The sequence below is a fragment of the Lynx canadensis genome, chromosome B2, assembly GCF_007474595.2.
Source record: "Lynx canadensis isolate LIC74 chromosome B2, mLynCan4.pri.v2, whole genome shotgun sequence".
NCBI classification, from domain to species: Eukaryota; Metazoa; Chordata; class Mammalia; order Carnivora; family Felidae; genus Lynx; species Lynx canadensis.
In genome coordinates, this window is record NC_044307.1 from 3,504,053 (window position 1) to 3,527,746 (window position 23,694).

Consider the following 23,694-nt stretch of genomic DNA (forward strand, 5'->3'; position numbering starts at 1 on the left):
CCCAGAGAGGAACCAGGAGAATCTCCAAACCAACCATTCTCCATTACTTTCCTCCCTTATTAGTACCTTCCCAGTTTGTTGGCCTTGGGGCCTAAAATTGTTTTCCTTTGTCCTATCACCTCTGCAAATGTGCTCTCCTTTATTGAAGATGGAAAATAAGTTGGAATTCTAAGTTACCATCGTGAGTTTGTTTTCATTTAGGTTTCCCTTGTGATGTGCACTGTGTGAGTGAACTGTTTTTCTCTTGTTAGTGTTTTCGTTAAGAGTCCTAGGCAAAAACCTAAGATGGGAAGAGGTAAAGTTTTGCCTCCCCTACAATGATATAGAGAGAAAGGGCAGGTATCACTCTGGCAATATTGATGATCTTAATTAAATAAGTTACCTAGGAAATAGTGCAAGGACACTCACACCCTTCTCCGTCCCGCTGAAAGCAGGTAGCAAATCTCCCATATGAAAAATACCCTCCCTAACAAGTAAACAAGTAAAAAGACATCCACATCACCAGGGACCGGGACTTGAGAAAGCCAAGAAAGAGGAACCCGGCGGGACTGTTCTGGACCCCAGGGTTCTCCAGCTCTCCGCAAAAACAGAAATTGACACGACGCCAAGAAAAGGTTCGGGCGGCGTTTATTGGGGGGTCTATGCTCCAGACCAGAGAGACGGCGGTGGAACAAACGTCCCCAGCCGGCTCCCGGAACAAAGGCCGGCAAAGCCTGCAAGGGGGCTGAAGCGGCGAAGGAGGGACATCTCAGCAGGTGGAGGTGGAGACAAAGGAGGTTGGGGCGCAGGCGCAGTGGACAGAACATGCTTCCGCAGCACGTGTCTTATTAGCATGTTAAGTATCCACCCACGGCCGGGATTATTGGTATTCTAACGACGAAAAAAGTAGGTGAGGGTCCGTGCTGGGGTCCATCTTGGCACAGGCTTGGTTTAGTTTGGTTTCTTCATTTGAGTTCTTTCTGGAAAACATCCTGCCCCCGCATCCCTATGAGATATAATGCTCAAAAGCATGTAGCTCTCAGCCTTTTCTCCTAAGGTGACAAAAGCACAGAGCAATGGGCATTGTGGTTAGGGCGGGGGGGGGGGGGGGTCCCAGACACAGCCCCTGGTCTACCTCACCCCTCCCCACCTCCACAGGAGAGATTTTACCCTCCTTAGTCCTAAGGAGGAGGGGCCGAAGGTCTCATCTTCTGAAACTGCTTCTTGCTGAGCGGGGCGTCGTCCCTGTCCTACCAGGAGGAGTAAAACTCTCCCGCTGACTGCTCTAACGACCTGTAAGGACCTTGTTCCTCTTGGGGCTGGATAGGTGGGGCCCTTGTGCCACTATCTGTTTGACAAGAAACTGCCGTCCTCTAGAAGACTCAAACTTAACCAAAAGATTAAGGAGGTAGGGTCTGAATAGTAACAGAAGAATTTTTTGCCACAAGAGGGCCCAGGAAAGAACGGAATCAGGCGATGTTAGGCGTATAACCTCTGAGTCCTATATAGTTTGGGCACTGGGGCTCTTGAACCCATGCAACCATCTGGCTTGTCTGTAAATCTCCTGGGTATTTAGTTCGACCTCCCCAGAGGCGTTGATGTACGTACAGCACGTGTCGTTGACTACCGCACAGACACCCCCTTGTGTGGCCAGAAGATAATCTACAGCTAACCTACTGTCAAGGGAATCTAGGGACTCCTGGAGGCCCTCTGAGGTGTCGCCAGCGCTTGAGGCCAGGTTTTCGATGACCTGGGTAAGGCTTTTTAAGGTCGTCTCATGATAGGCAATGCCCTCCCGGGGGGCAGCCGGTCCCGTGGCTTCTCCAGCTGCCGCCAAGATAAGCCCGAGGGCTCTCTTACGTCTGCCTTGGGAGGTGACGTTATATATAGCGGCGCCTAATCCTTCTGGGCCCAGTCGTCCCACAGTGCATTGTCCCCGGAAGTGGACATTATCTAAACACGCGTAGGCCACTGCCCGAAGAGGCCAGGAGAAGGAGGAATCGGGGCTCCCTTCATAGGGCAGTTTATTCTGTGGCGGCCCACAGAGGAACAGATATCCAGGGGGGGCACAGGCCCGGCGGGCTGAAGAGGAATTAAACCAACTTCGTAAAAGGGGACCCCACTTAGGTGTGCTCTTGCACCTGGGGGACAGGGGCCCTCCGTCCATCGGCCCCCCACCTAGCTCTGCGTCCTCCTCTATTCCCTCGTGGCTATCGAAGGCAGATGGGGTCTGATAGGTGAGCCTCCAGGAAGGGGTTGCTGTTCCTTTCCAGTGAGTACAGGAGAAGTTAGGTTGGTCGCCCGGGGGAAGCAGAGAGGAGTCCACACACCAGTGAGTCTGGTTGGGGACACACGAAGAGCTTGCAATGGAAAAGGACATGGGATAAATGGAGGGCGAGCTGCCCGCACTGGTAAGGCAGGTGTTGGTCTCGCAGGGGCAACAGGGCCGCCCCTGTTCTTTACAGAGAAGAGGGCGCTTAACCTGGAGCCCAGTTTGGTTCCAAGTGTCTGTAAGGGTCACACACGTCATATCCTCGCGGTCCTTGAGTTCCGCCACCAGGAGTGGTGTGCTCCTAATGGGTCCGGAAGTCAAAGTGAGAGGCACATCCTCGTTTGTAGGCTCGAACTGGAGCTTAGGAACCCCATCCCGTGGGCCGGGATGGCAGATCCAACAGTTAGAGAGATTATTTCCCGAGGCCACGATGCTGGAGAAATTGACAATTGAATTTTCTCCCCAGGTTTCCCTCCCTTTGTTATTTCCTTCCCAACTCATCCCCAGGAGAAGGGCCAAGAGAAGGGCCCACATTATGCAACCCATCATTGGTTCTGGTCTTCTAGACCCAGCAGGGGCAGAACAGGTGTTTGCCAGAGTGGAGTGCCCCGAAATGTACCCACAGAGAAGAAAAAGGAAAACAGAGGCAACAAAAAGAAACGTCAGCAAACCAATCCACCAAGATAGAATCACTTATCTGACTCTGAGGCTCGCTTCTGGAACCAAGTATCTGAGGTCTCCCACAGGCTCACGTGAGGAAGATGGTTCCAGGCCTTCCAGGCGTTTCTGAGGAGGTCCAGGAGAAAAAGATTTTAGCCTGGAAAGATGTCCCCAGCTAGGGATTCCTTGCAGCTTAACTGCCACTGGAGTGACTAAAAATCACCTGGTAAGGACCTTGCCACTTGGGGAGCAACTGATTTTCTTCTGGGGAGCCCTCCTTACAACTTGGAAGGAAGGCCTGACCCCCTGGATCAATTTGCAGAGGGGAGGGCTCTTCTAAATCACCCCTAGGGGTGCCGGCAGCCTATGATTAGCAGAAGCCCAACTGGCTCTTAGCACTCAGCCCAAACAAAGAAATCAAAGGCCGAAAGTTCTGGCTTATCTTCCCGCGTGGTGGAATACGGGCTGGAAGAAGGGTCTCCCATGTCATTCACTGGAAGAAGGGTCGCTCCTGTCATTTCAAATGCGCTGAGTCTTAGGGGCGGTGGGAATCCTGAGTGGTGTGAGAGGAAGCAATGTGACCCAAGGCTCTTCAGTTTCTTGACAGAGTTTTGCTCGCATCTTTTTAAGGGTCGGATTCATCTTTTCTACCTTCCCTGAGGAATGGGGGTGCCAGGGAGCATGTCAGGGCTGCTGAAAGGCTCTGGGTGACATTAGCCATCAAAGAAGGCCCGTTACCACTTTGGAGAGACTCGGGAATTCCCTTTGAGGAGGGATTTACAGACCTCAGTCGCCTTCCCAGACCCGGGTGGGAAGGCTTATACCCATTCGGTAAAAATATCAACAAACACGAGGTAATGTCTGTAGCCTGCTTGTGATGGCATCTGGGTAGAATCCACTTGCCAATCTTCCCCAGGAAATGCCCCCTGGCCTTGGACCGGCATGAGAAGCGGGGATAGACTGGACGGCTCTGTGGTTTATTTTGGGTGCAGAAGTCACAGGCAAGGGTAACTTGCTTTTATTGTCTAAGTCCCTGACCTAGAAAGACCTTTTGCACCAAGTCCCATTGGACATCTCTGCCATAATGGGTGGCATGCATCATGTCAATGTTTGAGCTTTTCTTGTCGGGCTTCCGGAATGAGAATTTTGTCCTCTCTCATAAGCTACCAGCACTTTATTCTGTATATCCCTGTGTCTCTGTGTCCTCCCATGCCAGCAGGGAGCACTGAGGGTGGCCGGGGAACTCAGAGGAGCCAACCATCAAGGTGGTAATTTGATCTGGTTTTTGTGCTCCATGGACTGTGAACAGCTGATCGGTCAGCCTTACTATTATTTTCTTTGCTTACAGAGGTCCCATCTTTCTGACAACTTTTACAATGGACTACAGCCACCTAAACGAGAAGCTGTACTGCCTCTACAAGAGTGAAGATTGGGTCCTTACGTTTTATTGGTGAATTCTCGCTGTTAACATTTTCCTGTCTTTCTGGACGACCGCGAGGGCATGTAGTACATGGAACCCATATTTTGAATCAGTGTCGAGATTTCATCTTTTTCCTTCCCCCAACTGCAAGGTCCTAATTAGGGCTATCAGTTCAACCTTGTGGGTGGATGAAGTGTTGAGGTGAGCTCTGGCCTCAATGACCCTACTTAGGTTCACGATCACGTACCCTGCCTTCCAGATGCCTCTCTCCACAAGTGTCCTGTCCATAAATGACACCATATCCAGATTGTCAAGGGGTTTGTCTTGAAGGTCAGGTCTGCTAGAAGTCTGCTCTACTGTCTCCATACTGATGCTGGAGACCCTTAACCTCCAGGGTGAAGCAGGGTGCAGTCCAGTGGACCTTCAAAATATCTGGGGAATCTGGCAAGAGGGCCTGATACTTAGTTAGCCTTCCTCCAGTCAGCCAGTGGTGCCCTCTAGTTTCTAACATGGTCTGAACCTGACAGGGAGTTAGGCTGACCCGGGGTAAGCTTACTGGCCTCGCTAAGAGAGATGTGGCCATCACTGCTGGGCCGTCCCTGTGCAACTGGGTCTAGTCATTTTGAAAAGTAGTCTCTGATCAGGGTCCAGCTTTTGAGTTAGGACCCCCAAAGCCTGCCTCTCATGGGTAGATGAGGTAAAATGTTTATCCAGATAGGGGAACTCCGGTGCAGGGGCTCCATCCAGCTCCATTTTCAAGGCTTTAAAAGCCCCCCAACACAGTCTCTTGTAGGGGTTCCCTTTCTTCCCCCTTCAAGGCCTCATATAGGGGCTTTGCATCAGGGCCGTAACTGGGGAACCAGATACAAGAGAACTCTCTCGTGTCAAGAAAGCCACGGAGTTGCTTTCTAGTTGGCAGTGTGGGCAGGCGCTGCTGGTCCTCTTGGGATCCGTGGCCAGGACATGGGTGCCTGGAGATAGGATGAAGCCCAGATATTGGCCGTGTTGTTGTGATATGTGAGCCTTTGATGGGGGAGACCCTATATCCTCTGTTAGCTAGAAAACATAAGGTTTTTGCGGTATTACAGTCCGAGGACTGCTTAGTCAAACTGGCTGTTAACAAATCACCATGTTGTAAGCGGATCCCATCTCTCCATTTTAATTCTTGTAACTCTTTTGCCACTATATTTCCAAATAGATTGGTGGGGGGTGTCTCTAAGGCCCCAGGGAAGCACCACCCAGGTGTGCTGGGTAGTGTCTTGAGTATCAGGGGTTTTCCATTCGAAGGCGAGTAAATAGTGACTCTCCTCATAAAGGGATGTGCAGAAAAAGGCACCCTTCAGGTCCAGGATGGTAAAAAATTTAGCATCGCCTGGACCCTGGGTAAGCGGAGTATACGGGTTGGGTACTACCGGGTGTATGAGAACAGCTTTATTTATGGCCCTCAAATCCTGTACAAAGCAATATTCTCCGCTGGGCTTCCTCACTGGGAGGACTGGGGTATTACATGGGGATTGACAAGGCTTGATCCATCCATACTTGAGAAATTTTGAAATTATCAGCTGGATTCCTCCTAAAGATTTACTTTTTACGGGAAACTATTTTTTTCTAGACACCCTGCACTAGGTTTTACCTTTCCCTGAACGGGGGAGACTTTTTTTTTGTTTTTTGTTTTTTTTTTTTTGCCTCCCCTGGGACGTGAGTCTACTTGGTTGTTTGTCCTCAGGAGTATCTGCGGCTCAAGCCTGGGACCATCCAGTAGTGCCCACGGCTGAAATCCCAGTTTCTGGTCTATCTCCATTTTAATATCACCCTTTTCAAGGTAAAGAGCGGCTCCAGAATGGTTTCGTAGATCTCTCCCCAGAGCATTCCGGGCCCTACAGAAAGGAATGCGTAGAACAGTTGATCTGGCTTCACAGGCGAGGGGGAAAGTGAACGCTCTCACCTTTGGCCGCATCTCTCCCAGTTAGCACATGTCACGCTTGGGGAAGGGCCCACAGGTTGGGTCAGGACAGAGCAGGCGGCTCCAGTATCTACACGGAATTTAGTTTTCCTACCTGCCACGTCAAGGGTGACCGAGGCTCCGCTAGTACAATGGTAAGGGGTCAGGTGGGTGCTGGGGCGGGCAGCTCCTGGGGCCTCTTTGTGGTCGCACGGCCCCTCTTCCGAGAGACTGGCCGGGGGTGGGAGTCCGTGTGTGCCCTTCGCTCTCTGGGGCGGGCAGGCTCAGGTCCCCCCGCCTTCCCGCCTGCATTCCGCACACTTGTTCCGATGGTTCTGGCTACGGCCTCTGGGCCTCCTGGGGTCACCCTGAGCAGGGCAGCCAGAACCTGTGCCTGTTTTGCTACCCTTGTCTTTACTGGCCTCCTCTGCGCTGTCTCAGTTATTAAAAACCTTGAAGGCCTCCTCCACCAAAGGTGACAGCAGGGACTGAGAACCTGCCTCTGACGTCAGTAGCTTCCCCCTAAGATCAGAGGCAGGCTGGACGATAAAGCACACAGTCAGTAAAGACCTCCCCGCGGCGACTCTGGGTCTCCATTTGGGCGTCTGCGGAAGGCGTCCATCAGTGGTTTAGAAAGACGGCTGAATTCTCATCCTTTTTGCCGAGGTATTTCCCTCCCTTTGTCATAATTAGCTGGTTTGGCTAGGCGCTTCGTCATCCCTTCAGACAGGCAGGTAATAAAGTGCCTCTGCCCCCTGGGGGTTGTGCCCTCCTGATCCTACTGTGGGTCCCAAGCAGGGACAGCATTTCATCCGGCCCCAAGCACTCTGTCCCCTGGATTGGCAGACCCTAAGACCCCAGGCTGTCAGCATAATCCCCAGCCTTCCTAAGGATCTGTCTTCCTCATCTAGGGTGCAACAGTAAGGCCTGGGATGACATCTCGTCAGGTGTTTGTTTGTTTGTTTTGGAAAAATGACCCAACTTTTCTTTACACAGAACCAGGTCTGTAAGCAAGACACGAAACTCTGGTAATCCCTTCCTCGGGTATGTCCTTTCCCTAAGGGGAAACAGATCCAGTTGGGGCCTGTGGTGGGTGGGTGGGCACTGTGGGTGCTAGTGGGACTTACTCCAGAGGAGGGAGGAGGATGCAGGGGCAGGGAAGCTCCTTATGAATAAGGAGGTGGGGAGACCTTGGAGGAAGGAGGGGAAGTTGTTGGGGTCAAAGTCGCAGGGGTAGAGGGGGTTTGGGATGGGACTGCTGCAAAGGAGTACTAGGTCCCACTTGACTAGAACAGGGGATTGTCTAAAATGTCTGGTTTTGGGGCGCCTGGGTGGCTCAGTCGGTTGAGCGTCCGACTTCGGCTCAGGTCACGATCTCGCGGTCCGTGAGTTCGAGCCCCACATCGGGCTCTGGGCTGATGGCTCGGAGCCTGGAGCCTGCTTCCGATTCTGTGTCTCTCTCTCTCTCTGCCCCTCCCCCGTTCATGCTCTGTCTCTCTCTGTCTCAAAAATAAACGTTAAAAAAAAAATTTTATAAAAAAAAATAAATAAATAAATAAATAAAATGTCTGGTTTTGGGGTGCCTGAGTGGCTCAGCGGGTTAAGCGTCCGACTCTTGACTTCGACTCAGGACATGATCTCATGGTTCGTGAGTTCGAGGCCCACACTGGGCTCTCTGCTGACTTCGCAGAGCCTGCTTAGGATTCTGTCTTCCTCACACTCTGCCCCTCCCCTGCTCGCTCTCTCTCTCAAATAAATAAATATAAATTTAAATAGATGAGTAAATAAATAAAATGTCTGGTTTCAACCCAGCAGTGAGAGGGGTGCCGGTGGTAACGATCTGAGGCCACAGAGACTCTGCAAGAATTCCTTAATTTGGGGTCTTGGTGTCTCTCCCTACTTCTGAGATCTTTTGCAAAACAAATCCAACTGCAAGATAGTATTCAAATTTAAATTCGAGCATACAAATTTAATGGTCCATTTTGGAGCCACTGTTCCTGGTTCTTGTTCGCCTAAGATATTGGGGCCAAACAGTGCCATGCAAAAAAAAAAAAAAAATTTTTTTTTGTTTTCCTTTTCTTCAAACCATCCAATTTAAACTGATCCCAATTATTTATTTATTTATTTTTAATGTTTACTTATTTTTGAGAGAGAGAAAGAGTGCAAGCGGAGGAGGGGCAGAGAGAGAGGGAGACACAGAATCCGAAGCAGGCTCCAGGCTCCGAGCTGTCAGCACACAGCCAGATGTGGGGCTCGAGCTCACAAACTGTGAGATCATGACCTGAGCCCAAGTCGGATGCCCAACCGACTAAGCCACCCAGGCGCCCCTGATCCCAATTATTTAAAAAAAATCCTAGAAGGGAGTCCTTTGTCCCATTTAAGGTGTTGCACATGTTGGGAAGTTGGATGGGCCTGGTGACTTATAAAAAAAGAAAAAAGGTGAAAGCTGACTAGCAGATAGAGTCACACTGCGTGATTCTGTATGATTCTGTGTGAAGCCTGGGTGATTCTGGGTGAAGTCTGTGTGATTCTGTGTGAATGGACCTCTCCTTGTCCCGGTTGGGACATCGGTAGAAGCAGGCCAGTACGACCAGAGAAGCTTGATTTCTTAAACCAGGCGGCTCCCCGGTACGCAAAAAGATTAACCCTGAGGCCCCCCGAATCCCGACCAAGGTCTGGATTTCTTCAACCTGACACTGGAACGAAGTCTGACTCACCAGGAATTCTCCTTCCCTCTTAATAAGATAAAAAGGTACCAGATGATTCACAAGACAAACAGAAGACAAGATGGTCAGGGTCAAGCCAAGACTGACTTAAGAAGTTAACACTTACACAAAGACAACACAGAGTTAGTTCTCAGGGCCACAGCCCCATTCGGAGAGACAACAGGTAAAGAACACAGATCTGACCCCAAAGAAAATCACAAGAAAGTCTGGAAGTAATTCCGGCTTTCAAACACACCCAGGAAACTGAGACCAGCCACAAGGAAAGCCAGCGGAGAGGATACCCAGGCCGGGCTCAACCCACCAGAGGCCCTCCAGTGAGCCTGCAGGGGACCACCACTGGGGGTTAGAGTCAGGGGACAGGGGACACTCAGGCTGAACCCACCAGAGAGCTCCCAGTGACCCTGCAGGGGACCAACGCCGGGGAGGTCAGAGTCGGGGGACCGGGACGCTGGCCCAGACAACCTTGCTCCGTCCGAGAAAAGCAGACTACAGTGACAGTGACAGAGGGAGACGGGCAAAACCCGCAGCCGCATGCGCGGCCCGAGACGAGGGGCAGAGTCCCGGCGGCGGGAGGCACGACTTACCGCCGCGGGGACGCGGGACTCCAGCTCCGAGCCGCTGGTGAGTCGCACGGCAGGAGGGGCTCCCTCCGCGGTCCGCAGGCTCCGGGTCCGTCACCGGGGCTCCCTCTCGGGGTCCCTGCGTGGTCGCCAAAGTACGATCCCGACCCCACGGCTCTTTGGCTCTCGGCGCAAACAGAAATCGACATGAGGCCGAGAGACGCGCTTCCCGGGGCTTATCCTCCGGCACCAGCGCGGCGCCAGGCGCAGAAGTCCCCGCCGGCCCCCGGCACCGACCCGCGGTTGGCAAAGCGGCCGAGGCGGGAAAGACGGAACGCCCGGGCTTGCGGGGCGGGGAGAAGCTGGCGCGCAGGCGCACTGGGCAGCACGCGCCGCCACCTGCCCCGCCTGTCTCATTAGCATGTTAGGTCTCCACCCCTGGCTGCATTTGCGTATTACAATGAGGAGAGAGCAGGTGAAGGGCCGGCGCCGGGGTCCACCTGGGCGCGGGCCGATGTAGTCCGGTTTCCGGTGCTGAGTTCTTTCTGGCAAACATCCTGCTTCCGCATTCCTGTGAGGTCTCGGGCCCTAGAACGTGCAGCTCAGCCCGCTCTTCTAGGGGGATAAGCCCAGAGCAGCAGCGAGCTCCGTGGTTAGGGCCGGGTGGGGGGAGGGGACCCAACGCAGCCACTGTTCCATCTCGGGCTAGTTTAGCCGGCGAAGTTAGGAAGGGCCTCCTAGAGGAAGGGAGGGATTTTCAGAGACGGGAGGACGAGGCAAGAACCAGCATGTGTGGGGGCCGCCTGCCCGGGGCCCCCGCATTACTTGATGAGGGAGCCAAAGGCAAGCTGACACCCCGCGACACCTCACTACCCACCCTCCCCACCCCCGCCCCTACCCCCCAACCGCCAGGTGGGATCTCTGTGACATTTCTCAGGCACTGGGGCTGCCCAAGAACAAAGGAAAGGGGAATGCAAATGGTTAACCGGTAGAGATCACAGTCGTGCAGGACGTGAGTCTACATCAGTTTACAAAATGTCTTGGTAAAGGACAAGAAAAAGGCAATCTTATCAAGAGTCTAATCTTCAGAAACTTATATTTTCAGTTTCCCAGAGCCCCAACATGACCTTCCCCTCCCTAGCGATGTGGGGAATAAAGGCAAGAAGGAACTGGTAAATAACATTGAATTTCTGTGTAACCTGCGGCCCACTGACAAGTACTTGAGGCAAATACAGAGTTTGACGTTTCTCCAGGAACCCCCTCCCCTCTTAATGTTAACGCCTTACTAGAGGGACAACAAACAACCTTAGCTTGACCGTGGCCGGGGCTCCGGTATCTTAAGCGCCCCCTGTAGTATTTGAAAGTCCTTCTGGGGGCCTCCCTGCCTTTTACCTTGACCTCCCCCAAGTCCCCAGTATATGACCAGTCGCTCCTCACGACCCCAGTGCCGCTCTTCCTGCGCACGGGTCCCGTCCCCGTGCCTTAATAAAATCACCTTTTTGCACCAAAGACATGTCAAGAATTCTTTCTTAGCCATCAGCTCCAGACCGCCACCACTCCAAGACCCCATTAGTAGTAGTAATAATAATAATAATAATAATAATCATATAATGTTTTTGCTCTCAATCTCTCAAAGTTTTCGAGATGACATGACTTGTGATACTCCAACACTGAGTACAGCAGCAGATGTGAAGGTGCAGCCCATCTTTTAGGAGAAGCAGACATTAGACTTGCAGAAACCTTAAAGAATGCCACATTTCTCAATAACATTTATTTTGCTTTGGAAACAAGTGATTTTTCATAAAACATGTTTTTCCTATTAACTTGTCGTTGGTTTATTATTGCTATTTTCATATAAGTTATAAATACAGTTTTTTTTTTCAACGTTTATTTATTTTTTTTGGGACAGAGAGAGACAGAGCATGAACGGGGGAGGGGCAGAGAGAGAGGGAGACACAGAATCAGAAACAGGCTCCGAGCCATCAGCCCAGAGCCCGACGCGGGGCTCGAACTCACGGACTGCGAGATCGTGACCTGGCTGAAGTCGGACGCTTAACCGACTGCGCCACCCAGGCGCCCCATAAATACAGTTTTTAAATGTTTCAGTTTCAACCTTCAATGCCATAAATGTTCACAGATATAACCCAAGTGAGCAAGACTCTTTGGGGTCCTCAATAATTTTTGAGGTATCTTACTTAAGTGGCCTGAGGTCAAAACGTTGGAAACTGCTGCTTTGCCCACTGAACCTGAACCTTGCGATCCACTCGGGGCAGTTCTCACCAGCTCAGCTGTGACCTTAGCCCTTAAGCCATACTCAGTCACTGAGTACTGACTCCCAGTTTATTGAGGGGACACCCGAGCCAGGCCAACACGGGTCTTCATCTTTCATCTTTCTTCAGCTCAGTTCTAGGCTAGGAGTGCAATCTGGAAATCTCCGGGGCGGGGGGAGGGATAGAAACGGGACCACCAGCTCTCGAGCCCCCATAGCTGTAACTGAGGCTTGACAACACCCAGGCCCTTGTCCCCTCCCACCCCCCAGGCTTGGCTTCCCCGTCCCTGACCTCCTGTTATGGTTTCCCTCCCCTTACAGTGGGTCCTGTGTCCCTCACCCCGAGTCCACAGAGCCTGGTGCCCGGGCATCAGGCTGACTGTGTCACGCTGATGTTAAAACCCGTCACTGTCTCCCGCTTTCTTCCAGGTTGGGAGCCGTGTGGCAGCACGGCTCCGAGACCGGCCCGTGCCCCCGTGGTCACCAGCAAATGAGTCGGGAAAGCAACAGCCTGATGAGGGCCAGGCAGGGCTGGGCCTGAAGAGGGTGTCCAGGAGGCCTCTGGAGGCGGTTCTTGACATGACCCGTTTCCTGCCAGGGGTGCCGGGGCCCTCTACTTGGCTCTGAGACCAGGGAACTGACCCTGGTGGCTGCGCTGGGTCCCCGTCCTGTGAAGGATCAGGCCGCCCTCGGGCACCGCGACCCCCCGGGCCCCTGTGAAGGCTGGGCAGATGAAGAGGGGGCTGTCATCAGACCCCAGCCTGAAGAAGGGTCTCAAGGGCCCAGAGAAGGGTGAGCGGGGACACGTGTAGATGTGTGACCTGTCCCTCATGTTATAGAAGGAGATATCTCCAGCTTCATAGTCCAGAAAGATGCCCACGCGGCGAAGGCGCTCTTTCAGGGGGAGGATCTTCTCGGGGGAAGACAGGACCCGGTATTGGTTTCCAAACATCTCCAGGGTCCAGAAGCCATTCTGAGGAACCAGTAAGGCCTCTCCTTTCCTCTCGACACTGTCTCTACAAAGCCCCAGAGCCCACACCATCACGTTTTCGACCTCCACCTCCCAGTAGTGCCTCCCTGAGGAGAAGCTCTCCAGGCCCAGGACACAGGGCCGGCAGTCGAACCTCTCGGGGTTGTCAGGCACACTCTGCCTGGAGGGGCCTCGCCTCACACCTCTCCGGTCCTCTGTCAGGAACAGCTCAGGATGTGCCGTGTCTGGGTCTAGGACCACGTCAGCTGCAGAGGAAGTCTCCCGGTTAGGTCTGGGGTCTCAGGAGACGGACCCCAGAGAGGGCCCCAGAGAGGGCCCAGGAAGGTGGTGGGAGACCCCCGTGGGGAAGGCCCCCTGCACCTGCTCCCGGGCAGGAAGCCGGCTCACAGACTTGCTGAGGCGGCTGGTCTCTCTCCCGAGTGAGGGGACACTGCCTCACGCCGGGGACAACCCTAAACAGTGGGGGAACTTTAGCAAATGAACTGAAGTTAGTGGCCCCTGCTTTCTGTCGTCATCCTCAGATCTGCCCCCTTGTCTATTCAAGACGGAAGGTGTCTGGGACTCTCTGTGCCTAGGAAGTTCCCAAGCGGGGCCTAAACCAGCCAAGAGGCCCCCTCTCCCAATGAAGCAGTTTAGGCCAGTTTTTCCCTGCGGATTCCTGGGCGGCAAGAGGTCCTTTCGCAGGTTGGGTGTGTTCCACCAGCTTAACCGGGCGACAGCTGATTGAAGTGACTCAAAGGGCATCTTTCACAGGGGACAAAGACAGGAGAAGGTCTCCACAGGCCACCCTGCTTCTGCTCTATCAACACGGGTGTGAAGTCTCCGTCGGTGACCTCTCTGGACACGGGGAACGCTTGGGCCCCCTGCCATCCCGCGGACGGCTCCCCACCACGGCTGTCGGTACTCAGCCCAGCTACATTTCTATCGCGTTAAAGTGACTTTCTCCCTTCCCCGCGTTGTTGATACGCCTGACTCTGACAGTTTGGAAGTTCACCCAAAGAGGAGAGGTCCGAGGACCATGGGGTCTGGTACGGCCTGGACTCCTTGGCGCTTTGGAGCACAAGGGGAGACACCAGCAGAGGCACAGTGCTCGTGGGGATGAGGCATTAGGATCCTGTCCCCGCACCCACCCCCGGCCACCCCCCCCCTTCCCTCCCAGGCCAGACACACAGTGACCTGGGAAGCAGAAAGGCGTTTCTTAAGAGCTGGGACCCAGGGCTGCAGGGGTTACTGCCAGGGAGCTGACCCCAGCGCCCCCCCGCTGGCCTGCACCCCAGTTTGTGTGCGCTAATCGCCCCGGTGGCTGGCCAGTGGGCAGGAGTTGTGGATGTGAGGGAGCGTCGGAGGCTCACCGGCATGTAGCAGGGTTCTTCTCCATCCTGCAACAGAGGGACAGGCAGGGGTGAGCTCCGGGAGGGGGGGACAAACGGAGCAGAGCACCGACGACGGCACGGGACACGTCAGGAAATGCCGCACTTACGCAGTTCTTCTTGAAGTTGCTCTGAAAAATAAACAGACGCACGCGAGTGTCCTCAGTGGAAGAAATAAGAGAATTTGAGTTTGAGTCAAACGAGGAAGGACGGGCCTTTCGTGGACACCACGGGCCCCCTCCCCTCCTGCCTATGGGACTGTCAACGTTCCACAACCAGTCTGTGAGCCCGGGGCGGGCCTTCTGAGTGTTCGTGGGGTTTGCTTCTGTTCAACAAGACTGGCCTGTGGGCAGGGGGGTGGCGGGGCCTCCGCAGGGTGGGAGCAAGCTGCGAGGGCGGGGCGGGTCACAAGAGGCCACCGTTCCCAGCCCCTTGCTGCCGCCTCCGTTTCTGGCCTCCCTGTGCCCGGGCTTCTGGCTGTCAGAGCTGTGTCCCCCTGTGACCGTGACCTGTCCTCCTGCTCTTTTACCTCCGATCTCACGTTCTTTCTCTTTTTCCACATCTTCTTTCCCCAGTTCCTGACATGCGGTTTCTCTCTCTTCATTCTCAACCTCTTTTTCCCGGTGGACTTTCCTGGCGAGACAGAGGACTCCAGCGACGAGGAGCAGCAGAGAAGGCGGGAGGGCAGCGAGGCCCGCCATCCAGGGGAGCGTGCTGGGGGGCAAGGGCTCTGAAAAGGGAGCCCGAAAAGCCCCATGTCGTGAGAAGAAGGAGCCCCAGGATGAGGGAGCCCCATTGGAAGAGCTCCCTGGGGTCCCTGCTCTGCCGCCTTCTCTCTCAGAAACCCCAGAGAGGGCCCCTGGCCCTACCCCGGCTCATCCCGCGGCGATCGCCGGGGCTGGGGGCCCAGGCGACAGAAAGGCAGCACACCTGAGTCACCGTGGGAAGGATCGGGGTGAACCGAGCTAACTGGCCACCACCAGGCACGAGCTACCATCCCTTCCTTCCTGCCTGAGATTTTGCGGTCCCCTATTCTGGGCCGCTGTCCATACTGCCTGCAGTCTATCCTCAGCACGGCAGCCGGAGCGAGATCGTGTCACTTCTCTGCTTAAAACCTCGCAGTGTGTCCCATCTCACTTGGACCAACTCACTGACGTCGCCCCGCCTGCCCACAAGCCACGCCTGCCCTTTGGGGTTCCCCCAAACTGCTAGACAGGCCCCTGCCTCAGGCCCTTTGCACGTGCTGCCCCTGCTTCCTGGGTTGCTGGGTCCTCAAATATCTGCCCGGTTCATTCCTCACTTGCCCAACCGCCATCTTTTCAGCGACGACTTCCCTGAGCATCCTCTTTGTAATTACAACTCCCCCATGCCCCCTGGCGCTCCCCTCCCTCCCCCCAATTAATTTTGCTACGCTACTTATCGTCATCTGATATAGTCTGCAGTTTAATTAATTATTTCACCTCTTGCTCTCTGCCACTCTAGAATGAGGGTAGGGCTCTTTACGTATTTTGTTCACTGATTTATCTTTGCTTTCTAGCACAGGGCCTTGAGCACAGGTGATGCTTGCTAAGTATCCGTTGGACGAATGTGTGTGCGTGTAGATAGAGTCCCGCCCACCCCTCCACAGGAAGGGAGACCAGGCAGCACCTCCGGGTGTAGGTAGCCACTTGTCCATACCGTTGTCCACTTGTGACTGTTCTGAGTGTTTAAACATGGCCACAGGGGCCCCTGGCTGGCTCAGTCAGAAAGAGCAGGTGACTCTTGATCTCGGGGTCATGAGCTCAAGCCCCACGGTGGGTGCAGAGATTACTTAAATACATAAATACACTTTAACAAAAATAAAACAATACAAATTGCTGCAGAGAAAAAACCACCAGATCGACCCCCAGAGAAGACTGTTTGGTTTTCCCCTTGGGACGAGGGGAGCGGCCTCCAGCTCCGTGGGGCGCAGGACCCCTTGCCCCACGTTTCTACCTCCCCAGGCTCCAGTCTGTCCGTCTGAGGATTCTGCCTCCACCTGATGGGCCTCCAGAGGGCAGGGAACCAACCTGGAATGAAAATCACAGTTTCCTTCTCCTGGCCAAGCAGGGTGTTGTTGACGGAGCAGGACGCGTTCCTCACAGAGCAGTCCCTGATGATCACGGCCACGGTGACCGTGAAGAGGCCGTCGGCGTCCACAGTGTAAGCCTCCTCCAGGGCGGGCATGATCTCACCGTAAGGGTCCCTCCACACCGCGTGGGGCTCTGGGTACCACCCTACGGATGTGCACTCCAGCCGGATGCCCCCGTCCTCATGGCCCTTCATTTCAATGAGGGGCTTGGAGCCCAGGCCTGGGGACAAAGACCAGGGCTCAGCTAATAAGGCAACAACAGTGTCTTAGCCAAAGTGTCTTAGATCAGCTCCCAGTGAGGAGAGCCCAGGGAAGGAGACAGACGGCCAGTGGCCAGTGGCCAGAGAAAGTGGTTATGCTCACAGCACCCTTGCCATGAAGGGGGGGGGGGGGAGGAAGGGAGGGACAGAGGGAAGGAAGCAAGAGAACACCAGGAGACCAAGAGGCCAATGGATCGTGAGATCTCTGAGGACAGGATGACACGGCACTTTGCTTTGTGCTCTACCTATGACCCCATCACAGTGGCACGCATCCGACTGTCTCCTAAGTGTTCGTTGACCGATTCGATTCAGTGAGAGAGGTTAGTTTGCTCACTGCTGGGTGAGAATGTGCACTCTGGCCTGAGACAGGCAGGTTGAGGATTTCACTTTCTGTCCTGGGAGGACTTCTCAGTAGCATTGGCTTCCCGAAGCTCCAGAATCACATGACAAGGACAGAAACCTGCCAGGCCAGCAGAGTCTTAGGAAGCTTTTGACCTCGAGACACTGTCCCTTCTCTCCTGGCTAATTAGGGTTTCACATGACCGCAGGTCATAAGGAGTGGTTGGATTTTAGGAGAATGGACAGAACTAGAATACGAAACCTACCCTTCCCCCGATTCAGGGAAGTTTACCTCCCGGGGGGCTCAGTCAGCGAGGTGAGTTCCTTAAGTCCCTCCACAACATCTACCTAGTAGAAAGATCTAGATGCTCGTGGGATCCTCGAGAAACAATATCACATCTTCAATGTCAGCAGAACATCACACAAAAGCCTGAGCCCAGACTTTTTCAACTTACTCTATCTTTAAAAGAGAATACTAACGCAAGACCTGAAAACTCACAGTCTTAGGAGACTTCTGCCCCATTAGCCAGGGGTCCAGCGATCATCCAAACTGTTTTACTTTATTTTACTTTATTTTATCTTATTTTATTTTATTTTTATTCATTTTAGAACAACTCAGCAAAATAAAATTCCAGTTTATTGCTGGACCACATTGTCTCATCCAAACTTCTAAGTAATTCGTTTGTTCAGGCTAAACACCAAATTAAAAGATAAAATTGAGACAAATTAAGAGGCAAAAAGACAAAATTAAAGCAGTTGCTTAAGCCTTAGTGCTACCTGCTCCATCCGATTTTTTCCAAGAAGAAAGAAACAAAGAAACAAAGAAACAAAGACTAGTTGCGTATGGAAAGGCTCACACAGAAACTCTGAAGCATGACAAGACTCAAAAGAATTGGGCAGGTTGGAAGGAAATTCTACAAAACTGGGTTCAGTAAGGGCAAGCATTAGACAACAGACTTGAGGACGAAACCAGCCAGCCAATTAACCAAATGAGAAAACAAGAAACGCACAAACAATTCCACAATTCAGCTCGGAGCAGGGCAGGCCAGGCCAGGGTCGCGTTTACAGGGAAAGGACAGAGGGTTCCCACCGCATACAAACCCATCCCGGTCGCCTGCGCAGGGCCGCTGTGAACAGAGTCAGAGCACCAGGGTGAGAAATCTTCCTGCCACAATATTTTCTATTAACTACATACAAGGTTGCCCTTCTCAATAACAAAGATGGGGGCTCCTACCTTCTGTGAATCGAGGCCTACTTAGGGGGGACCTCACTGTCCCCTAAGCCTTACTTCCATGGGTCTGATCCACTGAAATGCCATTGATTTATGTGTATCTTTAAGGCTTTTCCAGTCTTCAAATGTTTCTTTTAAAATATAACACACTGGCCCCGACGGTGAGATCATACCTTAAAACCATTATTAATAAACTCCTAGAAATCTCGGTTTAAATGCCACTTCTAGGGGCGCCTGGGTGGCGCAGTCGGTTAAGCGTCCTACTTCAGCTCAGGTCACGATCTCGCGGTCTGTGAGTTCGAGCCCCGCGTCGGGCTCTGGGCTGACGGCTCAGAGCCTGGAGCCTGCTTCCGATTCTGTGTCTCCCTCTCTCTCTGCCCCTCCCCCGTTCATGCTCTGTCTCTCTCTGTCTCAAAAATAAATAAACGTTAAAAAAAAATTTTTTTTTTAATGCCACTTCTATTCTGAAACCCTGCAAGATTCCTCTCGGTTCCATTCCCACGGCTTTCCCTTGGGGTCAGCAGGCGTGGTGATTAATCACACTGTAATGAACTCATCTGTACACATCAGTCACTCTCACTACGGTCAGTATTTGGGCAAAGGGGGGGGGGGAAAGGCAAAATCAATGTTTATCAAGACGAGGGATGTCCGTATGTCATAGTTTGCTGGACAGCCCTGGTGGATTCCAGTTGTCCCCACGCTTCTTACTCTCAAAATCAGAGAGTGTGAGTGGCAAAGTACGTGGTCCCCCATCTAGACGCCAGGGGCCAGGTGCGGTGCCAGATGGGGCCTCACACCGGGTCCCTCTGCCCAGAGGTGCTCCATTGCCATCCTTGCGGGGAAGCTGGCTCTGGCCATTCTCCCCCCCCCACCCCCCAGCACTCCCAACCCTTTCTCTGCTTTCTTTTCTCTACAGTGCTCACCACCACAGCATATAAGATCCAGTGTAATTAATTATCATGTTTATTGGCTGTCTGCACTCTCTAGAATGTGAGCTCCATGAGGGCAGGAAACTTCACGTATTTTGTTCACTGATTTATCCTCGGTTTCTTGGAACAGTGACTTGAACACAGGAAGGGCTTGTTGAGCATTTGTTGAATGAACTTGCGAATGTCTATGATGAGAGGGAGCCCAAAGGTAAATTTTCCCACTCTGAAATTTTGATATCAGCAATTTCTTTTTTTCCACTCATTCATTTTACAACTATTTTTTTTTATTTTTTTTTCAACGTTTATTTATTTTTTTTGGGACAGAGAGAGACAGAGCATGAACGGGGGAGGGGCAGAGAGAGAGGGAGACACACAGAATTGGAAACAGGCTCCAGGCTCTGAGTCATCAGCCCAGAGCCCGACGCGGGGCTCGAACTCCCGGACCGCGAGATCGTGACCTGGCCGAAGTCGGACGCTCAACCGACTGCGCCACCCAGGCGCCCCATTTTACAACTATTTTTAAAAATATTTTTTAATATTTATTTAGTTTTGAGAGAGAGAAGAGAGAGCAAGCAGGGGAGGGGCAGAGAGAGAGACACAGAATCCGAAGCAGGCTCCAGGCTCTGAGCTGTCAGCACAGAGCCCGACACGGGGCTGGAACTCACCAACCGCGAGATCATGACCTGAGCCGAAGTCGGACGCTTAACTGACCGAGCCACCCAAGCACCCCTACAACTATTTTTTAAGTACCTACTAGATGTCAAGCAATCCGCTAGATGCCGGAGATATAGTGGTGAATAACTGCTGGTGTTACTCAGTTCCTGATTGGTTCTGGTTGTGATTTGGACTATAAAGCTAAAAAAAAAAAATCCGGTGACAAAAGCCTGAAAAGGTACTCTGGTGCCGTCCACCAAAAATTTTCAGTTCACCTGGCCACACGGTTGGGATTGCGTTTCCGCTCTCCTGTACGGTGAAGGACGGGACTGGCTTTGATCAATGAAATGTGAGTGTAAATAACATGCCGCCCCTCACCAGCAGAGGCTTTGCGAGCCAGGAGGGCATTTGCCAAGCTCTTTCCCTCTGCCAAGGGGAACTGCAAAGCTCCAGATCCCCGAGGAAGGTCCCTGTGAAGTCGAGCCCCACCTGACTCATGAGGACACGTTTCATGGTCAGAAACGGACCTTTGTTATTTTCACGTACTGAGTGCTGAGGGCTGCTTGTTACCAGAGCATCTCCCAGCCTGCCCTGACTAACACACACATCAAAGACGATTAAAAATTTGGACTGACCACAGGCTCACAGGAAAAGGTTGAAGAAGCAGATCGGAGGCTCAGAATGAAGACAGCGCAGGCATGAGATGATGAACAGCACCTGGAGCCTGATGCAGCATGTTCATTTATCCATTCAATTACTATTCGTTGAGCACCTACTATGCCCCAGACATGGGCATACAACAGGAGCAGAATAGGAAAAAAAAAAAAAAATCCCTCTAGTGGAAGAGACATAATAAGCAGGATGAATAAGCAAAGTGCATACTACGCCAGAAGGCTATACGTGCTGAGGAGAAAATTCAGGAAGGGGAGTGAAAAGGGTCAAGGTCAGTGTTTGACCCTCCCAGTCGTGAAAAGCAACTGACTAGAAAGAAGAAATGGGTTGGGGCACCTGGGTGGCTCAGTCGGTTGAGCGCGGCTGACTTCGACTTCAGCTCAGGTCACGATCTCAAGGTTCGTGAGTTCGAGCCCCGCGTCGGGCTCTGTGCTGACCGCTCGGAACCTGGAACCTGCTTCGGATTCTTGGTCTCCCTCTCTTTCTGCCCCTCCCCCGCTCATGCTCTGTCTCTCTCTGCCTCAAAAATAAATGAGTATTTTAAAAGATTTTTAAAAAAATTTTTTTTCAACGTTTTTATTTATTTTTGGGACAGAGAGAGAGCATGAACGGGGGAGGGGCAGAGAGAGAGAGAGAGAGACACACACAGAATCGGAAACAGGCTCCAGGCTCTGAGCCATCAGCCCAGAGCCCGACGCGGGGCTCGAACTCACGGGCCGCGAGATCGTGACCTGGCTGAAGTCGGACGCTTAACCGACTGCGCCACCCAGGCGCCCCAAGAACTGTGAGAAAATTAATTCGTGTCGCTTAAGCCGGTCTATGGGCTATTTTGTTATAGTGGGCCGAATGCACCCGGTCAGGAGAAGGCAGGGCTCTATTCGTTGATATGAGTAGCGGTCACATGGGTTACAGTTCATAGTAATCCGGTAATCTGTACATTCATGTTTCATAAGTTTTTCTGTCTGTGTATTGTATTACACGCTAAAAATGTCGAATTCTAGAACAAGTTACTAAGGAAGATCCCCAGAGATCTCTGAGTAGGCATAAGAATTATCTCTAGAGGGGCGCCGGGGTGGCTCAGTTGGTTGGACATCTGGCTCTTGATTTCCGCCCAGGTCATGAGCTCGAGGTTCGTGGGATCGAGCCCCACGTCAGGCTGCACGCTCTCCCTGGCTCAAGGCTGTAGCTGAGTCCCATGCCTACGTCTCGAGAACCGATGCCCACAGCGTAGCAGGTGGTCGATGCCCACAGTGGTCCTGGGGCAGGAGGGAGCCACTTTCCCCGCTTAAAGAGGATTCGAGGCACAAATGTGCTGGTCTGCCACGGGCCTGAGGTGAGGAGAGAAACCTTCCCCGCGAGCGACACTGAAAAAGCAACCGAGCAAAATGAAAGGACGCACCTGCAACCATCAGCCGCATGACGGCCTCATCGTAGGACCTGCCTTCTTGGAAGTAACAGTGGTAGATGCCATTCTCGTGCGCTGTGACATTGTGTATGACGAGTGCCACGCTCCCCTGTTTGATGCCGTCGCTCACAAAGGTCGTCCTTCCTCGGAACTCCTCCAGCTGTTCCTCCGTTCTCTCTCGTCCACCCTTGTACACGAGCACTGCCCGCGAGAAGTGAGTCCGGAACCACCGCACTTCCATGTCCTCGGCGTTCTTCTCGGGGGACAGGTGGCAGTGAAACGTGGTGTCTTCTCCCACCATGGCCAGGACTGGGTCAGCTGGACCCACGACAGTAAACTGGGCTGTTCGACAGAGGAGCGGAATCAGACGGGGCACAGCCATCGGATACGGAAGGCAGGAAAGGAAGTAGATACTCTGGGGGGACGACTTAGGCTTTCCCAGGGCCCAGGGGCTTCCCGAGCTGCGGATTCTGGGGGCCAGCAGCCCCCAGCAGCCGAGGTCTGGGCACCAGACACCCGGTGGGGTTCTCCGCCCCGGGGGCTGCTCCTCCTTTGTGAACAAAGTACCAACAGCACATCCCGAGGACCTCCCAGACCCCGTGCTTGCAGACACGGACCATCCCCCAGTCTAGCACAGGGCCTGGAGTGTAGCCTCAACTCGAGCGAGTCCCAACCGAAATGTGTTGTAAATGCAAGATACACGCACACGCAATGCGGAGATGTTAGAACGCGAAATGTTATCTATCTCACTGGGAGGTATTTCCCATCAGCTCAAAGTTCAAATAGCGCTAGTCGGGTTATTTGGAGTTAAGCCAGATACCCTATGAAAGCGCACTTGGTCCGTTTTCTTTTCACTAGTTTAAACGTCGCCGCTCCAAAAACGCAAACCCTGTACGTGCAGCCCGCCTCGGGGGCTCTCACCGTGTTTCTCCTACCAGGCGGCGCTGGTGTGAAATCAAGGAGCCGGTGCAGAATGGAAGGTGCTTGACCCCGACTGCAATACCTCTTGACCCTCCCGACTCGGGCGTGCATTTTCCCCTCTGCAAGGCTGCGGGAGCTGGGGCGCCCCCTACCTGAGAGCAGGGCACACCCGCAGAGGAGCGCCAAGAAGAGAAGCGAGCCCCGCGCGCGGCAGCGGGGGGCGGCCGCGCGCTCCATCAGCGCCACCGACCAGACACCCGGCAGAGTCAGCGCCCGACCGGAGGCCTGGGGGCACCAGACGTGGAGAGACCGGCCGAGGAGACGGGGCCCCAGCTCCGATCCAAGTCCAGCTTTCCTGTAACCGCGGGGGGATCGTCAGCGCGCCCCACGCTGTCTCCGGGTTCAGGTATCTCCCGACGGATGGGCTCATTAGACGTTCCCTGGATTAAGCCAACGACACAATGATCGGGGAGGCAGTTTTCCGCCCTCCCCGGCTCACTTCTCCGGCCAGAGTTGAGTTTCTTCAGCCGTCACCTGATATTTTTCCATACCCTTCCCCTCCCCCCCAAACCCCCCAGGAATCCCGGGGTGCGCTGGGAGGTACCCCAGGTACCCCAGCGGCTCCTCTCCCGGGGACCCCGCCGCCCACAGAGTGGGTTCCCACCTACCGCCCCACCCCTGCCCCCAGAGGGGTAGCGCTACCCCTCCTCCCTCCCTTTCCTACCTTCTAGAATTAACTTCTGCGTTCTCTTTTCTCCTCTGACGCTCAACTAACTGATGATTTTCCTGTGGTCCGTCTTCTGTCTAATGTCATAGTCACAAACAGAGAACAAACCGCCCTGAAATCGGAGAAGAAAAAACAAAAAACAAAAAAAATTTACCTTCGCCTTCCATCACTCGCGGAGTGCCCAGCGGCAGGACCTGAGACTAGGTCCACTCTGACCGCAGAGTCCCAAGACCTCAATGAATGGTCTAGAGCCCAGG

At 53.3% G+C, this 23,694-nt stretch overlaps 2 protein-coding genes across 2 annotated transcripts; both read right to left on the reverse strand.

The window, feature by feature from the left end:
- Positions 1-610: 610 nt before the first annotated feature.
- Positions 611-9,896, reverse strand: LOC115514742 (endogenous retrovirus group V member 2 Env polyprotein-like). Its single transcript, XM_030316888.1, is given in 2 exon segments — positions 611-3,037; positions 9,584-9,896. A coding segment is annotated over 1 exon segment (1,536 nt). The 5' UTR covers positions 2,801-3,037; positions 9,584-9,896; the 3' UTR covers positions 611-1,264.
- Positions 9,897-11,601: 1,705 nt separating this feature from the next.
- LOC115514738 (butyrophilin subfamily 2 member A2-like) lies at positions 11,602-23,694 on the reverse strand. Its single transcript, XM_030316883.1, has 8 exons — positions 23,435-23,694; positions 22,863-23,150; positions 21,784-22,131; positions 16,238-16,519; positions 14,719-14,919; positions 14,300-14,320; positions 14,172-14,198; positions 11,602-13,064 (listed from the first exon to the last, which is right to left on the reverse strand). Exons 2-8 carry the CDS (start codon positions 22,945-22,947, stop codon positions 12,442-12,444), a joined length of 1,587 nt encoding a protein of 528 aa, XP_030172743.1. The 5' UTR covers positions 22,948-23,150; positions 23,435-23,694; the 3' UTR covers positions 11,602-12,441.